At 39.2% G+C, this 23,652-nt stretch overlaps 1 protein-coding gene across 11 annotated transcripts in view; it reads left to right on the top strand.

The window, feature by feature from the left end:
* MECOM (MDS1 and EVI1 complex locus) overlaps positions 1 to 23,652 on the top strand; it is a 406,876-nt gene that overhangs the window by 318,484 nt on the left and 64,740 nt on the right. For 7 of the 11 annotated variants that reach the window (XM_042458922.1, XM_042458925.1, XM_042458923.1 and 4 more), the window contains 4 exons: positions 8,217 to 8,319; positions 8,516 to 8,732; positions 14,214 to 14,361; positions 18,100 to 18,256. In XM_042458922.1, the coding sequence (XP_042314856.1) occupies positions 8,271 to 8,319; positions 8,516 to 8,732; positions 14,214 to 14,361; positions 18,100 to 18,256 (571 nt within the window). In that variant the 5' untranslated portion in view covers positions 8,217 to 8,270. Of the gene's footprint in view, positions 1 to 7,691; positions 7,839 to 8,216; positions 8,320 to 8,515; positions 8,733 to 14,213; positions 14,362 to 18,099; positions 18,257 to 23,652 lie in introns of those variants that run through there. The other 4 variants (XM_042458927.1, XM_042458918.1, XM_042458924.1 and 1 more) reach the window with 2 other exon arrangements.

The following is a 23,652-nucleotide window of genomic DNA, read 5'->3' as shown; positions in this document are numbered from 1 at the left end:
TAATAATAAACAATTGGGTTTTAGAGCCATCTACTGGAGTTGTGTAAGAACTGCCTGCATCTGAAGTCAGAGTTTTATGCAAGTGGGTTGTTGCTATTGGCAGGGATGATCGATGTGGTCTTTCTTTCTAGTGTTTGATAACTCCCCCTAAGGCTAGCGTATAAAAAAACCCTGTTGCTTCTTCTTACTCTCTCTTCTGTCTCGGTTACTGTATCTTCCCAGGATTAGTATCTGTTGCAAACCTTTTTCTTTCCCAAGAGAAGGCTCCCTCAGTACTAAATCTGCCACTGCATACAGTCAGCCTGTAGTTTCAGAAGGAGCCAGTGTAGTGTAGTGGTTTGCACATTGGGCTAGGACTTTGGAGTCCAGGGTTCAGTTTCCCGCTTGGCCATGAAAACCCACTGGATGACCTTCAGAGAGTCACAGTATCTCAGTTTCAGAAGAAAGCAAAGGTAAACTCCCTCTGAATAAATCTCAGCAAGAAAATAGGGTCGCCAAAGGGTCACCATAAGTCGGAAATGACCTGAATGCACACAATAGCAACTACAACAGCATGCTTTCAGGAATAATTTTTTTGCTCACAAGACAGCAGATTATGTCTTCTAAGTACACACAAAATTTGAACATTTGATTTTAAGCAAAGTGTGACCCACCTCAAAATGTCTTCTCTTTTTTTTAGCTCACACCATTAAAAAAAGGATACTGGCCATAAGACATAAAGCAATTTTTAGGGGAGCAACAAGACAGAGAAAGCTTTTCTCTGCAAAGACAACCTCTAGGTCTTCTATGAGAATTTTCTAACAATGAGGGCCTACAATAATGCTTTCCAAGCTACCTGACATGACACACCAGCAGTTTTATATTTATTTTTTTCAGTATGCCAGGAACCAATAGCATATTTGTGCCTATTAGCTACAATTGTCTCTTTCTTTCCTGGGAACTGACAAAGAACTGGCAGCTAGGTTGCTGCCATGCTGCAGAATTAATGCAGTTTGACACCTCTTTAACTATTATTATTGTTGTTGTTGTTGTTGTTGTTGTTATTATTATTATTATTATTAACCTTTATTTATAAAGCGCTGTAAATTTACACAGCGCTGTACATACAATCTTTTTAATTGGACGGTTCCCTGCCCTCAGGCTTACAATCTAACAAGACACGACACAAAAGGAGAAGGGAGTGGTGGTGGGGAAGGGACCTCTCTAGTAGCATAATACATATAAAGTACATGGCAATACAGGAAATGATGCAATAAAACAGGCAACAAAAGAACATCAAATAGCAAGTGACAGTTATGCAATGCCTTGGAACGCTTCCCTGAACAGGATGGTCTTCAACTCCGTTATGAAGCTGGTTGAAGAAGTGATGGCTCTTGCTCACAGGGGAAGAAGGTTCCAGGTGTGAGGGGCAGCGAGTGAAAAGGGGCAAATCCGAGATGGGGCAGAGAAAATCCTGGGCTGAGACAGCAGACCTTGACTACCAGAACAGAGGGCCCGAGTGGGAAGGTGAGGAGAAAGAAGGTCTGATAAGTAGAGGGGCCAGCCCATGGAGGGCTTTAAACGTGGACAGCAGGATCTTATACTGAATGCAGAAAGGGAGGGGGAGCCAGTGAAAGGATGCCAACACAGGAGAGATGTGGTCAGAGCGGTGGGTGGAAGTGATAATGCGTGCAGCTGAATGCTGGACAGAAATTAAAGGACGGAGGTGAGAAAGAGGAAGTCCAGCCAGGAGAACGTTACAGTAATCAAGTCGTGAGATCACTAGGGCATGGACCAGCATCTTGGCAGTAGAGGCAGTAAGATATGGTCGGATTTTGGCAATGTTGTATAAAAAGAATCTGCAAGCCTTGGCTGTGGTCTGGATCTGAGGGATACACGACAGAGAAGAATCAAAGATAAAACCAAGACTGCGGGCTTGCTGGACTGGTTGAATAGAAATGTTGTCCACAGAGACAGAAAAGGAGTGTTGAAGGGTGGACTTAGGAGGAAAGACAAGAAGCTCCGTCTTGGACATGTTGAGCTTCAAACGCCGATGGCACATCCACTGCGAGACAGCTGTGAGACAAGATGAAACTTGCTGTTCAAGCCTTGGAGAAAGGTCAGGGGCGGAAAGATACAGCTGGGTGTCATCAGCATACAGATGGTAGGAAAAGCCAAAAGAGCTAATGAGTTTTCCTAAGGACAGTGTGTAGAGAGAAAACAGAAGGGGACCCAGAACAGAGCCTTTGGGAACTCCAACAGATAAGGGAACAGGAGATGAAGTCTGACTCCTGCAACCACTGCAAAAGATCTGCCAGACAAGTAAGATCTAAACCAGTCGAGAACAGAGTCTGAGAACCCAAGGTCAGAGAGTATATCAAATAGGAGACAGTGATCAACAGTGTCAAAGGCTGCAGACAAATCAAGAAGAATGAGAACAGAGTAAAAGCCATTAGCCTTGGCCCGTAAAGGTCATTGGAGATCTTAGTGAGAGCTGTCTCTGTAGAATGCCTTGGGCGGAAACCAGACTGAAAGGGATCGAGGATGGAGTTGGCTTCAAGAAACTCAAGACACCGAGAATAAACAACCCGTTCCAAAACTTTAGAAAGAAAGGGAAGAAGAGAAATCGGAGGATAGCTAGACAAAAAGGAGGGGTCGAGAGAAGGTTTTTTCAGAATTGGGGAAATAAGAGCATGTTTGAAGTCCGAAGGGAAGGAGCCAGTAGAGAGAGAGAGATTGAAGATATGGAGAAGTGAGGGCAGAAAAGAAGGAGCTATAGAGATTAGAAGACAGGTAGGAATTGGATCAAGGGAACAGGTTGCAGGTTTGCAAGAGTTCAGAAGTGTAGAGAGTTCATCCAAAGAAGCAGGAGGAAACACAGAAATTTTTTTAAGCGAGGGCGATAGAAGATTAAGAGCAGAAGAAGAATCGGGAGGGATTATCTCAAAGCGAATAGTGGTAATCTTAGAGATGAAATAGTTAGCAAAGTCATTGGGAGAGAATGATGAAGAGACAGCAGGAGAGGGAGGTTTAAGCAAGGTGTTGAAGGTGGAGAACAAACGCTGCGGGTGCCTCTCATTGGCAGAGATCAATGATTTGTAATAATTCTGTTTTGCCATAGACAGGGCACGTGAGAAAGATGAAAGAACAAATTTGTAATGGATAAAATCAGCCCACTGTTTGGACTTTCTCCAACGACGTTCGGCCGCTCTGGAGCAGGACCGGAGAAACTTAATGAGGGGGGTAAGCCAGGGCTGAGGCCTAGTCTTAGAGGAAGAAGTGTGTACTCTGTGGTCAAGAGTGGGCAAAGTGGTCAAGGGCAAAGTGGTCAAGAGTCGAGGAAAGAGTGGAGTTAAATAAAGACATTGCTGAATCAGCAGAATCCCCGAGATTTAGGGAAGAGAGAGATGAATCCAGGGTCTGACCAAGATGGTCATAGCTCCATCCTATGGGATCATGGGAACTGTAGCTTGTTTTTGTTCCCAAACTCTCTGAGAGAGAAGACTAAATGTCTCACAAAAATACAGTTCCCAGAATTCCATAGCATTGAGCCATGGTAGTTAAAACGATGACAAACTCAATTAATTCTGCAGTGTAACATATAGCTTAGGGACTAGCACTGATTCATAGGCCACCACTTTGAGTAGCATTGGCCTAGAATATATTACTAATATAGCCTACTGTTTTTATTCCTAGTTCTTTTTTCTCACCAATCCAGGTTTTTTTTCCCGGTTCACCATGGACTATAAATTTAGGATTTGCTGTAAATAATACTTTTATACCTGTTTCAACTGCTGCTTTGGTAAAGTTTTGCTTTAGACATGGGAAATGAAGGCTACAGTCCTAGGTACAGCTACCAGGGCTGTTAACTAGAACTGGGAGATTATTAAAGTGAAACTGTGAAGGTGAATTATTTGGGCCAGCCTATATAGCTGCTTAGACAGAAATAACTACTTGACATCTTGCACTCTGTTGTGTCTGTCTAGGTTAAATGGGGAGTGTGTGGGGGGAGGTGTATCCCTTGGTGATAATCATTTGGGGCTGTCTTACATTGATGGATATCCATCTGCTAGATTGTCTCCTTTATTATAATTTTATTTTGTGGCCAGGTAGTAAGACTTGGTCCTGGAGAAGGATACGATCCAGATTGATTTTCCAACTTTCCTGCTTCTTCCCCAGCATGCCACCAAATTAATCATCCTTAGTCTGGTTTAGCTGGAGACAGAACTGATGGTAAAGCTGTGGCCCTCTAAACATTTATTAACTTCAACCCCCATCAGTCACAGCAAAACATTTTAAAGTAACACTTATGTGTCCAAATGGACACCCAGTCATGGCTTTTGGACACCCAATGGTCACAAAGTAACATACCTGTGAAGCACACGAATGTCAGAATGTTTTAATGCATTCTTGAAATTACAGTAAACCAAAAATAAAAACAATCCTGCAATATATGACTTTTCAAACCATTTTTGTAAGCTTTGATAAGAATTTTAGGAATTTTTCTTCTTTTTAATTTGGGCATTTTCCAGAGGTGGACAGAATAATAAAAACTGTTAGGATATTGATGTGTGTAAATGTGTTTGTAGCTTTGAATTGACTTCCTTAAGGTGCTCTGGTGGCGCAGTGGTTAAATGTCTATACTGCAGCCACTCACTCACAAACCATAAGGTTGTGAGTTCAATACCAGCAAAAAAGCTCAAGCTCGACTCAGGCTTGCATCCTTCCAAGGTCGTAACTTTGTAAACTGCTTAGGTATGTAATGGGAATTTAGTACGGTACTACAAATTAGCAAAAGGAAAAGGAAACATAGCTCAAGATAGCAAGTAGTAGACTTCAGGAAGGAAATTTTATTTTGTAATGTCTGCTAATGTCGTGTTTGTTATTATGTGTATGATTTTTTGTTTATTGTTCTTATCTGTAGGCGGGGGGAGGGTATAGACAGGGGTTGGGGCATGGGTAATATTTGTATGAAGGATATAGTTATAAGGATGATATATGTATATGTATTGCAACTATATGTATTGATGTCTTGGGTTGTCAATGTATAATTGTGATGTTTTGTTTTTACAATGTAACTTTTGTTTTTAAGAAATAAATTTTTTAAAAAAATAAACTGCTTAGGGAGTGCTTAAGTGCACTGATAAGCAGTATAGAAATGTACTTGGTATTGCTATTCCTTCCTTCCTTCCTTCCTTCCTTCCTTCCTTCCTTCCTTCCTTCCTTTTTTTAAAGACAATAATAGTGGAGAGATTTTTACTTATGAATCTTTTGAATGGGAGAATGGACACACAGAAACAATTTCTTTTAAAATGCCTTGAGTCCCAGCTAAATTATTTGAATTGTTAGTTATTTGTCATTCTTTAAAGTATCATAACACATATTGAGGGGCTGGTGCTATTCACATTTATTTAAATGTAACTAATTAATAACTTGTTACAAAATAATAACAAAATTGCATTCCGTTGGAAACTCATCAGCTGTGAAACCTGAACATTTCTCAAAGGCCATTTATAGTAACTTGGGGGGGGGGGGGGGTTAGGGGTCAGAATTAGCCTTTTAATGTCTTTAAATTTGTGCTTTTACAAGTCTTTTTTCTTAGCCATCCTGAGTATTCAGAGTGAGGATGGTTGTATAGTTAGGCATGCAAATGTTTTAAAATATCAACTGGAATCTTATTTTATGTTTCACTTCACATGAATGTCCTCCATAGAATTATCATAGTATAACTAGGAGGAGAGTTGAACTTTTTGTGGGTTGTGGCTCTAGGAAAAATGTGTTTGAATACATCTGTCACTTCATCAGCAAATCATTACAGAATGTTATTTTTACAGTCAAGACAACATTACAGAGTGTGAATTATCATCAAGCGTTAACAATATTGTAGTTGTCAGAGAGCTCATTTCTAAACTTACTTCCTTAAAGGAATACCTTTTTCTATTCAATGGGCTTCATCTCATCTACCATGTGAACAAATGATACTACCACATCCTGAATTTTACCAGTGGCATATCCAGCCAAGTGTTGTTGAGTCTTCATTATCTGCAGCTCTCCAAAGTCAGCCAGACATCTTTTCTAGTCTGCAACTAGAGACATTTTAAAGCTAGAGGTGCCAAGCATTGAGGAAGACCTTCCATGTGCCGGGGACATTGTCAGGGAGGAATGCAAAAAGACACTATCTGCAGCCAGAAAGAAAGGGAATGGATGTCAGATGAAACTCTTCAAACAGTTAAGGACAGATGAAAACAAAAGTAAAAAATGGCAGAAATAGAATCAGAACCCTGAGTGCAACATTTCAATGACTGGTGTGCAGGGAAGAAAAGAACTACTATGAATAATCAAAGCATAAAAATAGAAGTTGACAGCAAAAAAAGGAAGAACAAGCGACAACTTAGACAAGATCCAAGTAGTCAAAGGGATATTTAAGCCAAGAGTGGCAATGCTATATGATCAGTAGAGGAACAAATTATACAAACAAGTACAAATAAAAAGTTGATGAAAATAATACACTGAAGAACTATATAAAAGAGATGAAAGGATGACAGATTCATTCAAAGAAGAACCATTTGAAAATGAACTTTTAGAAAGTTATATGAAAGCTGCACTCGGAGTATTTGGAAAAAATAAATCACCAGGAACAGATGGCATACCAATAGAGCTACTTCAATAGAGACAGAATCTATTCTAGTCCAAGCTAAAATTTGTCAAACTGATGGAAAACACTCACTATTCATTCCAGTCCCTGAGAAAGGGGGCACCAGGGATTGCAATAACCACAAGACCATTGCATTGATGTCTCATGCAAGCAAAGTGATGTTCAAAATTTACAACAAAGAATTTTACCATATATGGAGTGAGAAATGCCAGATGTCCAAGCTGGGTTCAGAAGAGGAAGAGATACTTGGGATCATATTGCACACGTATGTTGGATAATGGAGACACCAAAAAATTTCAGAGGAAAATCAGTTTGTGCATTATAGAGCATAGCAAAGCCTTTGATTGTGTAGATCATGAAAAACTATGGATTGATCTTAAAGAAATGGAAGTGCCACGGTATCTGATTGTCGTGATGAGTAAACTGTATTCAGGACAGAATATGGAGAAACAGAATGGTTTCCAATTGGCAAGGGGGTCAGGAAAGGCTGTATTTTATTTCCCTATCTGTTTAACTAAGTGATGGTGAACCTTTTGGGGAGTGAGTGGCCAAACTAAAGGCCTTCTGGCACCGGGTCTTCTGGGTGTGGGGTGGGACTTCCGCCCTCCGGGTGCAGGACTTCCAGGACAAGACTTCTTCTCCCTGCCCTCCCTGAAGGCCGGCGGAGGGGGGGAGGCAGCTGAAGGCCCAAGTCGGGCTGAGGAGGAACAGGCGCGCACCATGAAAAATGGCTTCCTGTGCCATCTCTAGTACACATGCGATAGGTTCGCCACCACAGGTTTAACTTGTACACAGAATATATAATATGTAAAGCAGGATTGGACTCAGAGGGAGTAGCCATGAAAATTTTATGGCTCATGACTCCCAAGAGTAAAAATAAATAAATAATGCAATTGTCAAATGCCTGTCCCCAAATTACATGTAGGAATGTGGGGGTATGAGTATGATGTGGGCCAATTAAAACAGAAAGTGAACAGGAAATGACTTCTTCTCACTTCCTGTTGTTAAAAAGGCCTTTCCTGGGGTTAAAATGGCCCAGGAAGGTCCCAAAACATGGTGAAAATGATCCCCATGCCCCTTGGAGGGGATATGGGGGAGAATTGATTTTCTCTTTTGGCTGGAGTGCAGTGAGGGGAGGCTGCTCTGCAAAGTCTCCTTGAGGGGTTAATGGCACCTCCTAGCCTCCCATAGTGGCCCACCCCAGGTATTAAGGGCAACCCATACAAAACTGCATATTTTAGAGGCAATGATACAAGATGTGTATTTAATTGAGGAAAACATTTAAAATGTCTACTTACATGCAATATAAATGTGATTTTATACATATTTCTTTTCGAAACAAATGCGGAGCCTTTGCATGAACAAATTCAGAACTGAAGTAGATAGAAATAGACTGATCTCTCAATTCCTAGGCCTTTCTCTTTTTTCTGTGTTACTGTCATGGCTGAACTGGCTTCATATTAATGCATGAAAAAGAAGAGGTTGTAGAAAATATCCTCCTTTTGTATCAGTCTTTTTCTTAAAAAACAGCTTCTTGGTTTTTGTGTGCTTCTTGTCACTCATTTGCCCCCCTGTCTTTCAGATATATTATAGAGTGGTGAGAGACATTGAAGCTGGGGAAGAGCTCCTTCTTTTCATGAAGACTGAAGACTATTTACATGAAACAATGGCTCCAGACATTCACGGTTAGCAATTTTCTATGGCACATTGTCAGATTTTTATGCAAGAGGTTCATGGTTGCTTGGGGCAACCTTTTCCTTTTGAATTGTTAAAAAGCTCTGCTTTGGCTTCCATATTGGGAAAGAAGTGGGATATTAGTAAAATAAATAAATATATAAGTATATATTGTCCACTGAGAATAATGACTGATTTGGCTTACAGAGGAGCGTCAGTATCGGTGTGAAGACTGTGACCAGCTTTTTGAGTCCAAAGCAGAACTGGTGGACCATCAGAAATTCCCATGCAGCACACCTCACTCTGCATTTTCAATGGTGGATGAGGAATTTCAGCCAAAGCTTGACAAGGAGAATGACCTCCATGATTTGCATGATATCCAAGAATGCAAAGAGTGTGATCAAGTGTTCTCTGATGTGCAAAGGTAGGAGCTAGTTATTTTAAAAAGAAACACAATATCCATGCAGGTTGGATTTTTTTTTGGGAGGAGGGGAGGGAACACTATCAAAACTCACTCTTTCTGCAGCCTAAAACATTCTTGCATGCATACTACTGGGACTATGCAGCTTTTGTGATTACTTCAGCCAAGCAATGAAATTGTTTATTTGGCTATAATATTTATATACTTATATTCACTGGAGGATTCCATAGTGGTTCAGGGCTTTAACATAACTATTAAAATAGTCACTAATATGATGAAATAAATCCAAATATAAAACAACAAAAACTACAGAGTAGCAATATGATCATTGATCTCAATTCAGAGTTTCCAAAGACTGATTTTTTTTAATGCCTTTTGCTAGAGAATGAGAGAAAAAATCTTGATATCTTTGGAATAGATATCTAGACTGTTGTGGTGGGTACCGAAAAATTGCTTGATCCTAGAGATGGCTGTTCTTGACTTCACATAAGACAGATTTTGAAGCAGCTGTCATTAAGCAATCTCAGGTTCCTCATGCTCGTATAAGATGTTCATGCAGGAGGAGATGTTCTTTGCTTTATGAGCACATACTTTCCATGCCAATGGTCTTTGGTCCAGTCTCTGGTATTTCCAAGTAGTTCTGGGGAAGACCCCAATCTTAAACCCTAGACTGGTGTTGTAAGTCAGTGTAAATGACACAAACTTAGATAGATCAATAGTCTAACCTGATATAAGACAGCTTCCTATGTTCCTCTGAACATAGTCTAAAACTAAAGAATTGGCAGAGCAGGATTCTAATGGTTAGAATGGGATATTAAGCATCCTGCAAATTTCTTTAGTCCTCCCCAGGAGCTGCAGAAACCAAGTAAACTATATGCAACTTACAATGGTTTCAAAACTCAGCTTTTTGGAATGTCTAATCAATATTATCTTGATTTTGTAGACCTGTGTAACTTCTGAAAGTACAAGACGTTTACAGTTGTGTTAATTTTAAGTTTGTCATCTAATTAAATAAATCTGAGCCAATGAATCATGTCAGTTTGGGTCAATTAATTGACTAATCCTGGTTGCACAGGGGACAACAAAATCACACACAAACACATGGCTGCAGTTTAAACATGGTAACAGCTGTTGCAGTTTTGGAATAACATGGGGCACAGATCCAGGGACTGGCTGCCTCATTTTCTGACTGAAATATGACATCACCCTAACCTGTCATCTGGGGGAAGTGGTAAGATGGCTGGATAAAGATTTCTACATGGGCATAAGCCACTACATAGAGCCCTTGCCATTGGGCAGTTAAGCAGGTCTAACAGCCCCCAAGTTTTGCTTGGCCCTGACAATCTTCACTCCAAAATTCCTTAAGGCAGTGCTTCCCAAGTAAATTGATGTCTAGGACTTAAAATCATTTTTTCCATTGTGTCAATGACCAATATCATATTTTGAGTACAATTATTTATTTCTTTCCTGGAAACTTCCCAGGGACCAGCAGCAGAGGACTTATGGGCCACCATCAGTTCACCACTTTGTGTAGCATTGCCTTAAGGGGATCCTAAAAATATGGGGTACAGGCATGCCATCCTTAAAATCTCTTTAAAAAATCTCTTTGAGAGCATCGTTGAGTTACTTATCTTATCCTAAAGAGTTCTTGATCAGTGAGGCATTCCCACTGGAGTTCTGATTGAGGAGATACATGTCCTTTTACTGTGTGTTCGCCTTGGTCAGATTCAACACTGCTGGGGTACCTTATGACCAAGAACAACAATTGGCCTTTGGACTGCTGCAAATGATCCCCTTAGAATTTTGTTTTTTGGACTTAAGCCTTATAGGTAGGCAGATATAGGCTGCTTTGTAGCCTGTGCTACTTATCTCGAATGAACCACCAACAAGTACGACTTGTTGTCTCTGTGTTATACACTATTTAGAGAGAGTCTTGTTTGCAGACCCCAGAGAAAACACTGCCTACAACCACTGAAGTCCTTCTAAGCCTTAACTGATAAGCTCAGTGTTTTGAAGTCTCAGAATGAGACAGAGGGGCCTGCTGTTCTGCATGTATGTATCAGCATGCCCCCACAGACCAATCTACACTACGTATGAAATGCTGTCATTTCCTAAAACATTTTCCTTTGTGAGATTTGCTTGGGATATCTTGGCTAGGAAACACCTTGGTACTTTTCAGCATGCTTGCCTGACTTGGGGGCAAAACAGACAGGGAGGAAAGAGCAGCCAGAAACTGCTCCTGGCCAAATCACCCCAAGGCTGAAGCGAACGCACACCATGACCCTGAGAGCACCTCCTGGCACAGTCCCAAATGGACTTTGGCAAGGAGCAGGGTGGCTTCCAGGCACTCCAGGGACATATGTCATCTAAATGCCTTGCCCTTGGAGCACCCGGAAGCTGCCCCCATCTGCCCATCTGTTTTGGGCCTTGGAGGCTTAGACTTAGGAGTGAAGATTGGAACTCTTCTCTAGATATTTTCTCATATAAAAGTGTCCATAAAAGTGCATCTATTGTAAGCCTCTTTGAGGCTAAATTTGACAACTGATATGGAAGATTGGTTCTCAAATGGCAGAGGCTACATTTTGTTTTCCTGCTTAATCAACTTGTATGCAGAAAACATCATATGGAGAACAGATTTAGAGACAGAAGAACGAGGAACGAAGATAGGAGGAAAAAATATCAACTATCTAAGATATGCAGATGAGCCCACGCTACTAGCAGAAAATTAATAGATTTGGAACAATTACTAAGGAAGGTCAAAAATGAAAGTGCAATGGGAAGCTTAATGCTGAACATAAAGAAAACAAAAATAATGACAATGGAGGATCTACACAAATTCAATCTGGATAATGAGGATATCGAAATACTGTAGTTAAAATATTTTCCATACCTTGGCTCAAACATTGGACAGAACAGAGACTGCAGTCAAGAAAGAAGACCAAGAATGGGAAGGGCAACCATGAAAGAACTAGGCAAGATCCTATATACAACTGAGCACCAAAATTGTCCAAGCCATTTTATTCCCCATCCCCATGTACAAATGTAAGAGCTGAACAGTGAAGGAAGCCGTCAGAAACAAAATACTGTAGAGTCATTTGAGATTTGATGCTGGAGAAGAGAGCTGACGATACCGTGGACAGCTAAAAGACAACAAATGGATTCTAGAACAGATCAAGCCTGAACTCACTCTGTAAGCCAAGATGCCAGAACAGAGGTGGTTGTATTTTGGCCACATCATGAGAAGACATGACTTATTAGAAAAGACAAAAATGCTATGAAAGGTATAAGGTAGCAGAAAAAGAGGAAGACTGCACGCAGATGGCTAGACTCAGTCAGGGAGGTCTGTTTGCCTACAGGATCTAAGCAGAGTGATGGAATATAGGGGGGATTGGAGATAACTCATCCATAGGGTTGCCTATGGGATTTACTCAGAGGCAGTTAACAACAAACAACAACAACTAGGAAGAGAAACTGATGTCCAGGTGGGTTTTCCTAAACAGAGCATTAAAAGCTCAGAGCATCAGTCTCTCTCTCTCAATCGCTCCTCCCCTCACACACACAGATGTAGGTATGTATAAATTTTATATCATACACACACACACACACACACACACCAGATATATATGGAAAGAGAGAGTGAGAGAGAGCATAAATTCCTTTGCTGTGCTGAGAAAGGGTTAAAAGTAGAGTGCAAGAATCAAGTCAATCTTGCTGAAAAACATTTAAATTATTTAAAAGCCAATTATCGTGGAAACATTTCAGAGCAGAAGAATATACAAAAAATATTCTATTGCAAAAAGAGTTCAGATACCAGTTGGAATTACTGGCATATATACAAGCTCATGGGCATCTGTAATTAATAAGGAAAACCCCCAAAGCACTATTTTAAATCTATGTAGTAGAATAATAAGGAGAAAGAAACGGTAAATGGCATGTGAAATATTATGAAAGAAAACAACGGTAATATTAAATAAGATGAGAATCATGACTCATAGCTAAATGTAACACTGACAGATTAGACACTAGAGCCTTGAGCAGATGTAGAAGAAAGAGAGATACTTTCATTAACTGCCTCGTTTGAAATATTTCTTGTTCTGCCCTTTACTCCAAAAGCTTTTAGAGCAGCTAACAGTAATTAAAAGCCTAACAAAACATCAATTAAAAAGGTACAATAAAAATAAACAGGTCAGCCAAAGATCTGCCAGTGTCAAATCAAGATTAAATCATGATTTAAAAACCTAAAATAGAATAAACCCTAAAAGGCCTGCTTTTCACCTACTGCTCAAAAGGCAATAAGCTGTCTTGGATTAATTGAGTAAAAGATGTTAGTAGGAATTAGACACAACTGCAAAAGCCATATGATGGGGAAGGGTAATTTCTGCATTGTTTTTGTGAGGGTCTGGAAGTCACTTCCTATTTTTTAAATAGGTTTCTCCTCAGCCTAAAAATTCCCACAGAGCCAAAGGCATAGTAAAAATGCCCCCCCTCCTCAAATGGCAAGTTTTTTTCACCCCCTTGGGGCAACAGTAACAGCCCATGGACCACATTTTGGCCACCCATGCTCTTGAAATTTTGAACTTCTGCTCTATAAATTCCAGATAACACATTCAGTGGTCAATGATTATGGGAGCGTTAATCTAAAATATCTGGTGTTTAAAGCCAGACCTTTTTTTCTATTAAGAATCCTGTAAGAACACAGAGAGAAGAAATATGGGGAAATTACCCAATAGATGGTCACTGTAGCAAGAATACTGTATGCACAGAAATGGAAAGATGTAGATATTCCATCACAAGAAGAATAGTTAGTCAACAACTTTGCAGAAATGGGCAGATTGACAAATTTGAGTAAAGAGCAATCTGTCAGCAAGTATTGAGGGGAAATAGCGATTGTAGATTAGAAGTGTGTAGTGTGCAGAGATAGTAAATTTTCAATATATGTTATTTTATATTGTTAAAAGTTTATATTGTTTATATTATGTTGTAATATAAAAGTTTATATTGTAAAAAATACTTTTTTAAAAAAAAAAATTCTGGTGAAGCAAAGAGCCATCTCACATATTACACACTCTTCAGTTTCACAGATGAAAACTGGGACACATATGTCCAATTAACATTGAGCATTCCAATCTAATGCATTATTGAGATATTAAAAATTGTATAAATTATTTTTAAATACCTATTTTTCCCTTCCAGACCCAGGCATTTCCCCACTTTTGTTGATTATTCCAACTCATTTTTTAATATTTTTAGACTGAGCAGTAGTAATACTTATTTTTAAAACAATTTTATTAGTGTGCATGTGTGTGTATATACACAGAGGGAGAGGCTAAACATTATAATGCTGGAGATTTGTTTTGATTATGTGAACTGAAATAACCTTTGTTCTTCATACTTTGTAATTTCTTGGGAACAATAGGAAGACTTTCCATATTTGTGTTCACCTGCAGCCAAGATCTCACTGAGCTTCTTGTTGTGTTATTACAGTTTAGAAAAGCACATGCTATCTCACACCGAAGAGAGGGAGTACAAATGTGACCAGTGTCCCAAAGCCTTTAACTGGAAATCCAACTTGATACGCCATCAGATGTCCCATGACAGTGGAAAGCACTATGAATGTGAAAACTGTGCCAAGGTACAGTGAATTTGTAGGATGTCTGGGATTTTTGTTTATTGTACATTTCATAAATTGAAAAATCACATTTTGAGTGTAAGCTTTAGCACTATGATCAGTAACCTCACATGCCATACTGATCAGACTTTATCACTAAACTACAGGTGAGTGCTCAGATTTCCATCTTACCACATGTATAAATGATTCTTTGAACATGTTGGTCTAGATGCTCAGGAAAAAACTAGTCTATAGCATTATGCTTGGCATGCTAGTTTTATATTTTTTAAAAAATGAAAAAAAAAACATCCAAGCAAATTATTCTTTCAGTTGCACACTGTATTGGTACAGTCCATCAACAGATATATCACATGAGACAGCTCATATATGGTGAATTGATAGTGAATACATGATGTATAAAGTAAAGCCCCCTGATATTGTTAGACTGCAGCTTTGATCAGCCTTAGCCAACATAGACAATGGTGAGGAGTGCTGGGAGTTAGAGTTCAACATTTGGAAGATTCCATTCGTACCATTTAACATGTCACAGATGAAAAATGGGACAAATGTGGTCAAGCCAGATGTGGTCACGATGTCAAAGCTATTAATGAGGAGGACCTCACAGGATAGTCGAGTTTGCTTTTGCCTGAGCCTCCTGAGAAGGGCAAGATTCTGTCCCCCAGCCCTGGCTGAGTTAACTACTTTTGTACTTTGAAATCAGTTTGTGGCAATTAAAATAAGCTGAGGACAAAGGGGAAAGTGGGGAGGGGGAGGACCGGGACATTTTAAAAGCAGATGAAAAAGTGGAATAACAGAGGATTAATTGGGTCTGTCCCTGCCAAACTAGAGTATGCCTACCTGTTCTGATTGGGGATGAATCTACATTGCAGAAATAATCCAGTTTGACACCACCTTAACTGCCATGGCTCAGTGCTGTGGAATTCTGGGAACAGTAGTTTGTTACATCTCACAAAATTACAATTCCCAGAATTCCATAGCATTGAGCCACGGCAATTGAAGTGGTGTTGAACTGGATAATATCTGCAGTATGGATGCAGCCCAAGATATGCTGAGGCTCCAAATTATATTGAGTTTAAGAAATCTGATAGAATTAACAAAAATGTATACGTATTATTCTAACATGTAGAAGTGTGCATATTTGTATTTAAAGGCCCTGCCTAATGTAAGGCCCTAAACTCTTGCTTATTTGGTTTGCACTTAAATCTGGCCCAATGTACATGGATGAGGCCACTGATTTAAGAAGAAGATGCCTGTGGCTGAACCTCTGTCAAAACCAAAATATGGAAGGGTAGGCTACTGGTAGATCTTAAGGTGTTTTGAAATAGATGGTTAAGGATTTCTGGCTCCCAGTAATGTAAAAATAGCAAAAACAAAATGTTCCTTCCTGTGCTGCTAATTATGCTGGTGAAATAAAATGTGTGTGTGTGTTTGTGTGTGTGTATGTTCATGAGAGAGAGAATGAGAGTGAGAAAAAGAGAGAAAAGGGAGGAGATTGAATTAGGAGTGGACTTTTGGGTGGACTTTTGTGTTCTGGTGCTCAAAACACACTCCTGGCCTCAGAAGTCCTTTATTCTAATCTTTCACTCCAGACTCCATTGGGTGGATCTTAGTAAAAACAAACCAGATCCTGCAAGCCTGAAGCCTGCCCACTCCTGGTTTAAGCAATGAGATCCCAGCATAACAGAGCTTTTAATACACTAACTGGGAAATGCCACACTATGAATGCCAAGACTACTTGTGCGTATGTTGAAACTAGGATTTAGGTCTTGTTGACACATTGTGGTATTGCATCCTGTGGTGAGGAAAACTAAGGTGTGTTATGATAGTTTATTACTCTTAAGCTTGAGTATTATTATGAAAAGGAAACTCAAGATCTGCTGAAAGACATATTTTGAATCTGGGAGTATATTCTGCATGGCAATCTATTCCTGGGGACTTCAGATGACGAAGAGCTGTGTTTATTACTTACAGTGTTATGGTTTCAATTTTCTAGCTGAAACACAAATATATATATATATATATATATATATATATATATATATATATATAATTGGTGGGAGATGATGCTGCAGTTTTCTAAAACAGCAAGTGGCACTGAACTCAGTGGAAACTACTTCTGAGTAAACATGCTTAAAATGGCTCTGAAGAATAATATTTCTTAGGTGGTATTATGTGTTGGTAATATTATAGTGTGTGGGTTTTTCCTAAAGATTATTCAATGTCACTTAATGTACTACTCATTTTTTAGATTATTCCACTTTTACTCTGGCTGCCTTTTGTTGCATTCTAGGATTTGTGGTTTAGGGACGGGCATTTAGAACCAGAGAGCTCTTAGGCCTCACTGAACTACAAAAACCAGAATGCAACAGGAGACAGCCAGAGCAGTAAAAGTGGAATAGCAGCACTATAAGAGTGTAGTGTGGTAATCTGCTCTGATTCCATGAAGGTTAACCAAATTAACCACAAAATTAGTGTGTGTGTATGCGTGTGGGAGGTAATGGAATATTCTCAAGATCCCAACAAAATGCAATGGCATTCCCTTTTGGTTTGTGCTGTAAGGATCTCCAGTCCAACAGACAGAAATTACTACCAGTTCTGCTCTCATCATCCAATTTATGTGTTCAAAAAACAGGAGAAAGATCAGCTATGAAGGCAGGTCAAAAGCACATGAGCTAATTAGGGAAATAGGAACCTCTCAGTATTAGTTGTGGACAAGGCTGCTTTAGTGTTACAACCAGAAATATTCAGGAACGAAGACGTTGAGTTGAAGTGAAGTTAGGAAAATCTCAACTGATGATATTAAATTGCAAAATATTAAAAGTGCAGTGGGCCATCCACATTCACTGGGGTTAGGGGTGTAGTCTCCCTGTGAAAGTGGAAAAACTACAAATTAAAAAAATATTGGTTTTATATTTGAGAGTACACCTCTCTAGAAATCTCAGGGTCCTCCAGTGCAACTCTATGGTTAATATCTGCTGGAGGACCTACAAATGCCTAGAAAAGTGTTTTCTCTAGGAATCTCTAGGTCCTACAGTGCAATGTCTGGTGGATGTTGGCCATAGAGTGACGCTGGAGGACCTAGAGATTACTAGAGAGAACATACTATTCAAATCCACGAATAATCAAAACCAGAAAAGTCACAGCCGCAAAAGTTGAGGGATGACTATAATAATATTATTTACATCTAGCTCTTGCCATCTTTTAATTCTGATAGGCTGCAAATGCCAGCTATTTTTAATACAATGGTTATGCATTTACATTTAATTTTCTGTTGAATTCTCTTTTAGTAAACACAGATGCACAAAAATCTATTAAATAGAAAAGTACATTGAAAATTAAATTTAGTATTCTCATCTATAAATATTTACATCATTTTGAAATTGGCTTCACGTTGTGACATCCTGAAAAGAATTCCAAGAGGTATAGTATTGAGAAGGTTGACAGTTTGTTGCAAGAAGCCCCCAATCCTCATTGTAGAAGCATAGGTTATGGGATTTCTTGGATGGGAGGCACAACACTCAAATTGGTTTGATGTTACAGTACTTTAATGCAGACATGTTCTGAAAGTCATTGCTGCTGTCCTTTAGCTCACTGACACAACTGAATTCCAATAAACTAGTCTTTCTATACATGGGAACTTTTCTTTCTTCCTCATTATAGAGGAGACCTGTACAATTTCTGGTGTGTTATTCCTTATTGTTAGCATCAAAGTTTCTTGTTTAATCAGTACTCATTTCCTAGCAGGTTTTCACGGACCCCAGCAACCTCCAGAGGCATATTCGTTCGCAACATGTTGGGGCTCGTGCCCACGCTTGTCCGGAGTGTGGTAAAACATTTGCCACTTCTTCAGGCCTCAAACAGCACAAACATATCCACAGCAGTGTCAAGCCTTTTATATGTAAGTCTTCCACTTAACTGCTAAGCTTCTGTTCTGTTTTGAGTAAGATGTGCATTCAGATAAAAAGTTCAGATTGAAGTGCTAACTCTCCCATTGAAACCAATGCATCTAAAACTACTTGGCTTTGCTGGATCATGTCATTCCTTAGAAGAACCAACCCGCCTGTCTGTGGAATCTTCAGCCATCTTTTGCACTGGTGGACACTTTTTCTATTCCCTCAACTTCCATGATTCAGTGATTTATTGAAGAAGCATTCATGGAGGATTGATCCTAGATCTTATTCTAGATTGTAAGCCACTGAATTATTATCAGTATAAATTGTACTCTTAATACATTGCCACCATTCAGTATATCCCTCATCCACATAAGATACTGCCTTTAGCATTACTGAAGCAAGTTAAACAGAACCTCAGGAAATGATTTATGCTGCATCCCTCAGTACATTCCTCTGAGAATAAGCCCCATTGAACTCAACAGATTTGTTTTTGAATAGATATATATAGAATTGTAGTGTCAAGCTTATTCATGTAGGATAAGGTTAAAAGTCATGATAGCTAGATATTACCTCCTGGATTAAAGATAGCCTGTTTCTGTATACCAGTTTCTGGGGGACAGGCAACTATATTTTGTATTCAATATTTCCATGAGCAACTTTGATTCCCATTTTAGGGGAAAGAGAGGGTGTAACTCTAATACATAAATAAAGAAATATAAACAAGGGCCCTCATAGCCTACTTAAACATCCTGCATAAACACTGCCCTCATATCCTACTTATGGGCTTATCTCACATTTCAGGGACAGCATTCTGGACCACATAAACCTTTGGTATTATATTCTTATTATTCTAAGTATGTACCTGGGATAATGACATTTTCTGAAAGGTCCATGCAACAAAGGGGATAATGAAATTATCTGAAAGGTCCCTGAAACTTTTGTTGCTGATAATAGATGCCTTTAAAATGCCTACAATGATGAATGTGGTGGTGGTTCTTACATTATGTGGCAGAAAAAAATGGGATCACCATTTCTTATGGCAAACAAAGCGAATCTTTGCTGTCTAGCTGTTGTTTCAGTCCTAGATGACCCTGTAAGCATTGCAAAATGTTAAGGAATTTTAGGAGCTGCAGTCCAAAACACCTGAAAGGTCAAAAGTTCTTCAGCCCTGCCCTATGGTATGAACATACTGGAGACTTGCCACACTTCTTCCTCTGTGTGTGTATTTATATGTACATATGTACCATATATATGGACTTAGCAATTTTACCACATTTCATTTCAGTTATGTGCCTCACTGCTTTGCATGATTGCTATTCATACTTGCTTCTTCCTCATTCAGTTTAATATTCAAAGTTTATATGTGTGTGAAAAGAGGATAGTCAATTCTGCTGGTTGATGTGTGCTAGAAGAAACTAGAGAATAGGTGCATAGCTAAGAATAGAATTTGAGTACAGGAGGTTTTAAAAATCATTCATAGGATATATTGCTTTAGTTTCTATAGTGTATGTGGTATAGCTTCAAAGTACATTAATGAATTAATTGTGAACTACAAATTTTTATTTGTACTCCACTTAACCCTTCTTGTTTGAACTTCCAAAGAGGCCTGAACCACTCTTACTATCAAGAAAGCCCTACTGATATTTATTTGAAATCTCCCCTCTTATAACTTAAAACTATTTGACCTGGTTCTACTCTCCGGGGAAGCAGAGAATAATAATCAGATTGAGGCAGGATTGCAACAAAAATAAAATTACAATAAGTCAATATAAGTTTACATCAACCCAAACTCTCCCACTTTTAAAATACTAAGAATTCACATTAAAATTTTCAACAAATGGAATGGACCATTAAGGTGGATGGGGCTATACTTCGGGAGGTCAGGTTAGGAAGGCCCACCGGTAGAGTCAGTCTTGACAACCTTTTTGAAGGCATCTAAGGTGGTATAGAAGATGGACCTCTTCCAGCAGGTCATTCCACAATTTAGGAGAATAGGCCTGCACCCAGTGACCCCCGTTGAAGTGCTTAGAGTGCAACCATGTCACTCTTCTCTTCACCAGGCTGAACATGCCCAAGTCCCTCGATCTTTCCTCATATGTTTTCTTCTCTATATCTCTTTATCATCCTAGCCGCCCTTGCCTTGAACCTGTTCCAACTTATCCATGTCCTTCTTATATTGAGGCACCCAGGACTGAATGCAGTGCTCCAGATGAGGCCTTACTAGCACAAGATATTGTTGTGCCTTCAAATTGTTTCTGACTTATTGTGATCCTAAGATGAAGTTTTCTCTGGAAAATTTCTTCAGAAGGGCTTTCCTTTTGCCTTCCTCTGAAGTTGAGAGAGTGTGACTTGCTCAAGGATATCCAGTGGGTTTCCATGCCTGAGTGGGAATTTGAACCTTGGTCTCCAGAGTCATAGTCCAGTGCTCAAACCACTATACTATGTTGTCTCTCAGTTCAAAATATAGTAGGACTATTATTTCCTTTGACCTGGAACCCATGGTTCTCTTAATGTAGGCTAAATTATTATTGCCTTCATTGCTGCAGCATCACGCTGTTGGGTCATGTTTGAGTAACAATAACCCCCAGGTCCTTTTCACATATACTACAGTCCATGTGTACTTCTTCATGTACATGTAGAAGTATTCATTCTATCCCATTGTATTCACTATTACCATGTATGGATGTGAGAGCTGGACAGTTAAGAAAGCGGATAGGAAGACAATTAATTCATCTGAGATGTAGTGCTGGAGAAGAGTGCTGAGGTTACTATGGACAGCCAAGAAGTCAAACAAATGGGTCCTAGAGCAGATCAAATAAGAAATCTCTCTGGAAGCCAAGATGACAAGACTGATGTTGTCGTACTTTGGCCACATCATGAGGAGGCACGACTGTCGGGAACAAACAATAATGCTAGGAAAGGTGGAAGGAAGCAGAAAGAGAGGAAAGCCATATGCTAGATAGATGAACTCTATTAAGGAGGTCATGGGTATGAATTTGCAGGACCTGAGCAGAGTAGTGGAACATAGGAAGTCTTGGAGATGTCTCATCTACAGGGTTGCTATGGGTCGGGATTGACTCATGGGTGGATAAAAACAACAACAAAAGCCAAGTATGGCCCATTCTGTATCTGTGTATTTGGCTTTTGTGACTTAAGCGTAGAATTTTACATTTGTCTTTGTTGGACTTCATTCATTTTCTGTCCAATTTTCTAATTTATCCAAGTCCTTTTCAGTCCTGTTTCTCTCTTCCAGTGTGTTAGCTACCCTTAATTTTGTATTATCTGCAAACTTGAAAAATATTCCTTTTATCTCATCATTTAAATCATTGATAAAATTGTTGAAGACTGATGGCCCCAGGACAGAACCCTGCAGCACCCTACTTAAGACTTCAGTTTAAGCATGTTTTCTCCCTTCCTACTACTCTGGTCGTGGGGAGACCCATAAAAATTCACTGCCTCTCTTTCATGCTACTATTGAGGATACTCAGTACATGCTCCCATTCTCCCTGCCATTAGAATTTGTAAACATTGTGGTAGGGAGGTGAGAATTCACCACGGGGATGTTGTTTTTGGTTCCCATGTACAGCAACTCTTAGAAGAGAGACTGTTTCATTTCAGAAGCTTCCTGGTATCCAAGGCTCCATGGGCAATTCTGGAAATACTTTCATAACCTCATTTTATATTGTGTGCTCTGGCACGCTTCCCCAGGCCTAAGCCTAATTACGCATTGAACCTTTTGCAAGTTTATTTATTTTTTCCTAATGTAGCCTCAGGAAGAAAAGAAGAGCTACTGGTGGATGTGACTAATAAAGTGTAAGAAGATTCCACCAAATGAGATTTTCCCTTTAGCAAGCCACTAAAAATGTTGGAATGATTCCAGGCAATTGCTACTTTCAGAACAGGTTTTCATATATTCTTCCCCAAAGGATGAGAGAATCTTTATTGATAAACTCAACCTAGAATTTTTCTTGGGAAGTGAGAACTGAGAATGATGCCAATACAGTCTTTATCACTTTACATCTTTCATTTTAATTAGCTGCTTCTAAATTGTTCTAAGTAGCAGTCACGGCAACTTGATATTTTACTAAACTGAAGCATGCATATGGAAAGGTGAAGGTTCATCCAAGAAATACTGCTCTGGAGAAGATATTCAAGGGGAGTTGGGTTGGCCATGCAGCAAAATACAACAAAATCCAAAATCCACAAAGCAGCAATACAGTTATTTGGCCAATTCCAAATTATGCACGCTTTTGAAGCTTATGCACTCTTTTGAAGCTTCACTGGCTTCATCATAAGGCAAGGATGTTTAAAAATCATACAGGAGAAAAAGATGACATTCTCGAGAGCTGATGTGTTAGTTGAATGAGGAGGTGAGATATTCAAGAGAGGATCATAGTACAATTACTTAGAAGCTTATTTTTGTGTCATGGTGTTTTTGTGGCTTTTTTTGTTACTGTTTTAACTTTTTTTTTCTGTGAGTCAGAATGTAGTAAAAATTGCTTCATCCCATAGCAAGACTGCCCATTGCTGCCACTGTGAGGAACTGTACATTTGTGGTAATTACCATATCTGAAGGGACTGTGCTATTTAAATGGCACATAGGAAGAAGGTGTCAAACTTTTTATGTTTGTACTGATTGCTCCTGAGTTGAGTGTTGTTCATACAATCTCACTGACATATGATTTCAACATTCATGCTATCAACTTACAACTTCTGGGAGGAAGGAAAGGGAAAAGCTATGCTGGGAAGTAGTCTAAGAGCTAAGTTAACTAAAGACTAGTGGCTGGAGAAGGAGGCTTTAAAAAAAGGATGAAGAAACAAGGACCTGAGTAAAAGAAGGGAAGAACTCTTAAAAGTTGTTGTTATTATTTTTCTTACCCACCTCTCCCTGTGAATCAAGTCAAGGAACAACAACAAATAAACAATATACAGCATCAATCAAAACACATTAATTAAAACATGCAATAATTTAAAAGGACAAATAAAGCATACACATTATAAAAAATCCTCTTTAAAAATTCACAATTTAAAAATTATCTGGATAAGTCTGCTGTAAGAGACTGCTTTTCAATGACGGCGGTAACTGTGCCCTGTACAACATCTAAATGGCCACAAGGTATCTGCCCTTGGTCACTAGGCTGATAGGCCCAATTGTGTCTGTTATGTCTTTTGCTCAATTATTACTTGAGCAGCCTAAAGCTGGAGGGAAAGTCCCCAAAGTAGGTTGTGGAAAGACTGAATTACTTTTCATGTTTTAATGTGAAATTAGCAGCCTCCCCCCACCCTGGTTTTTTTCTTTTTGGATGCAGGCCACTAATGAACTAAAATGCTTCCCATCAAAAAATCTACAGGGTATTTTATGAAGCTAACAAGAGAAATATAAACAATGTTACAGCTAGAG

Source organism: Sceloporus undulatus, chromosome 3 (assembly GCF_019175285.1).
Source record: "Sceloporus undulatus isolate JIND9_A2432 ecotype Alabama chromosome 3, SceUnd_v1.1, whole genome shotgun sequence".
Lineage (NCBI taxonomy): Eukaryota > Metazoa > Chordata > Lepidosauria > Squamata > Phrynosomatidae > Sceloporus > Sceloporus undulatus.
Note: the sequence above shows the minus strand (reverse complement) of the source record. Positions and strands in the feature narration are given on the sequence as shown.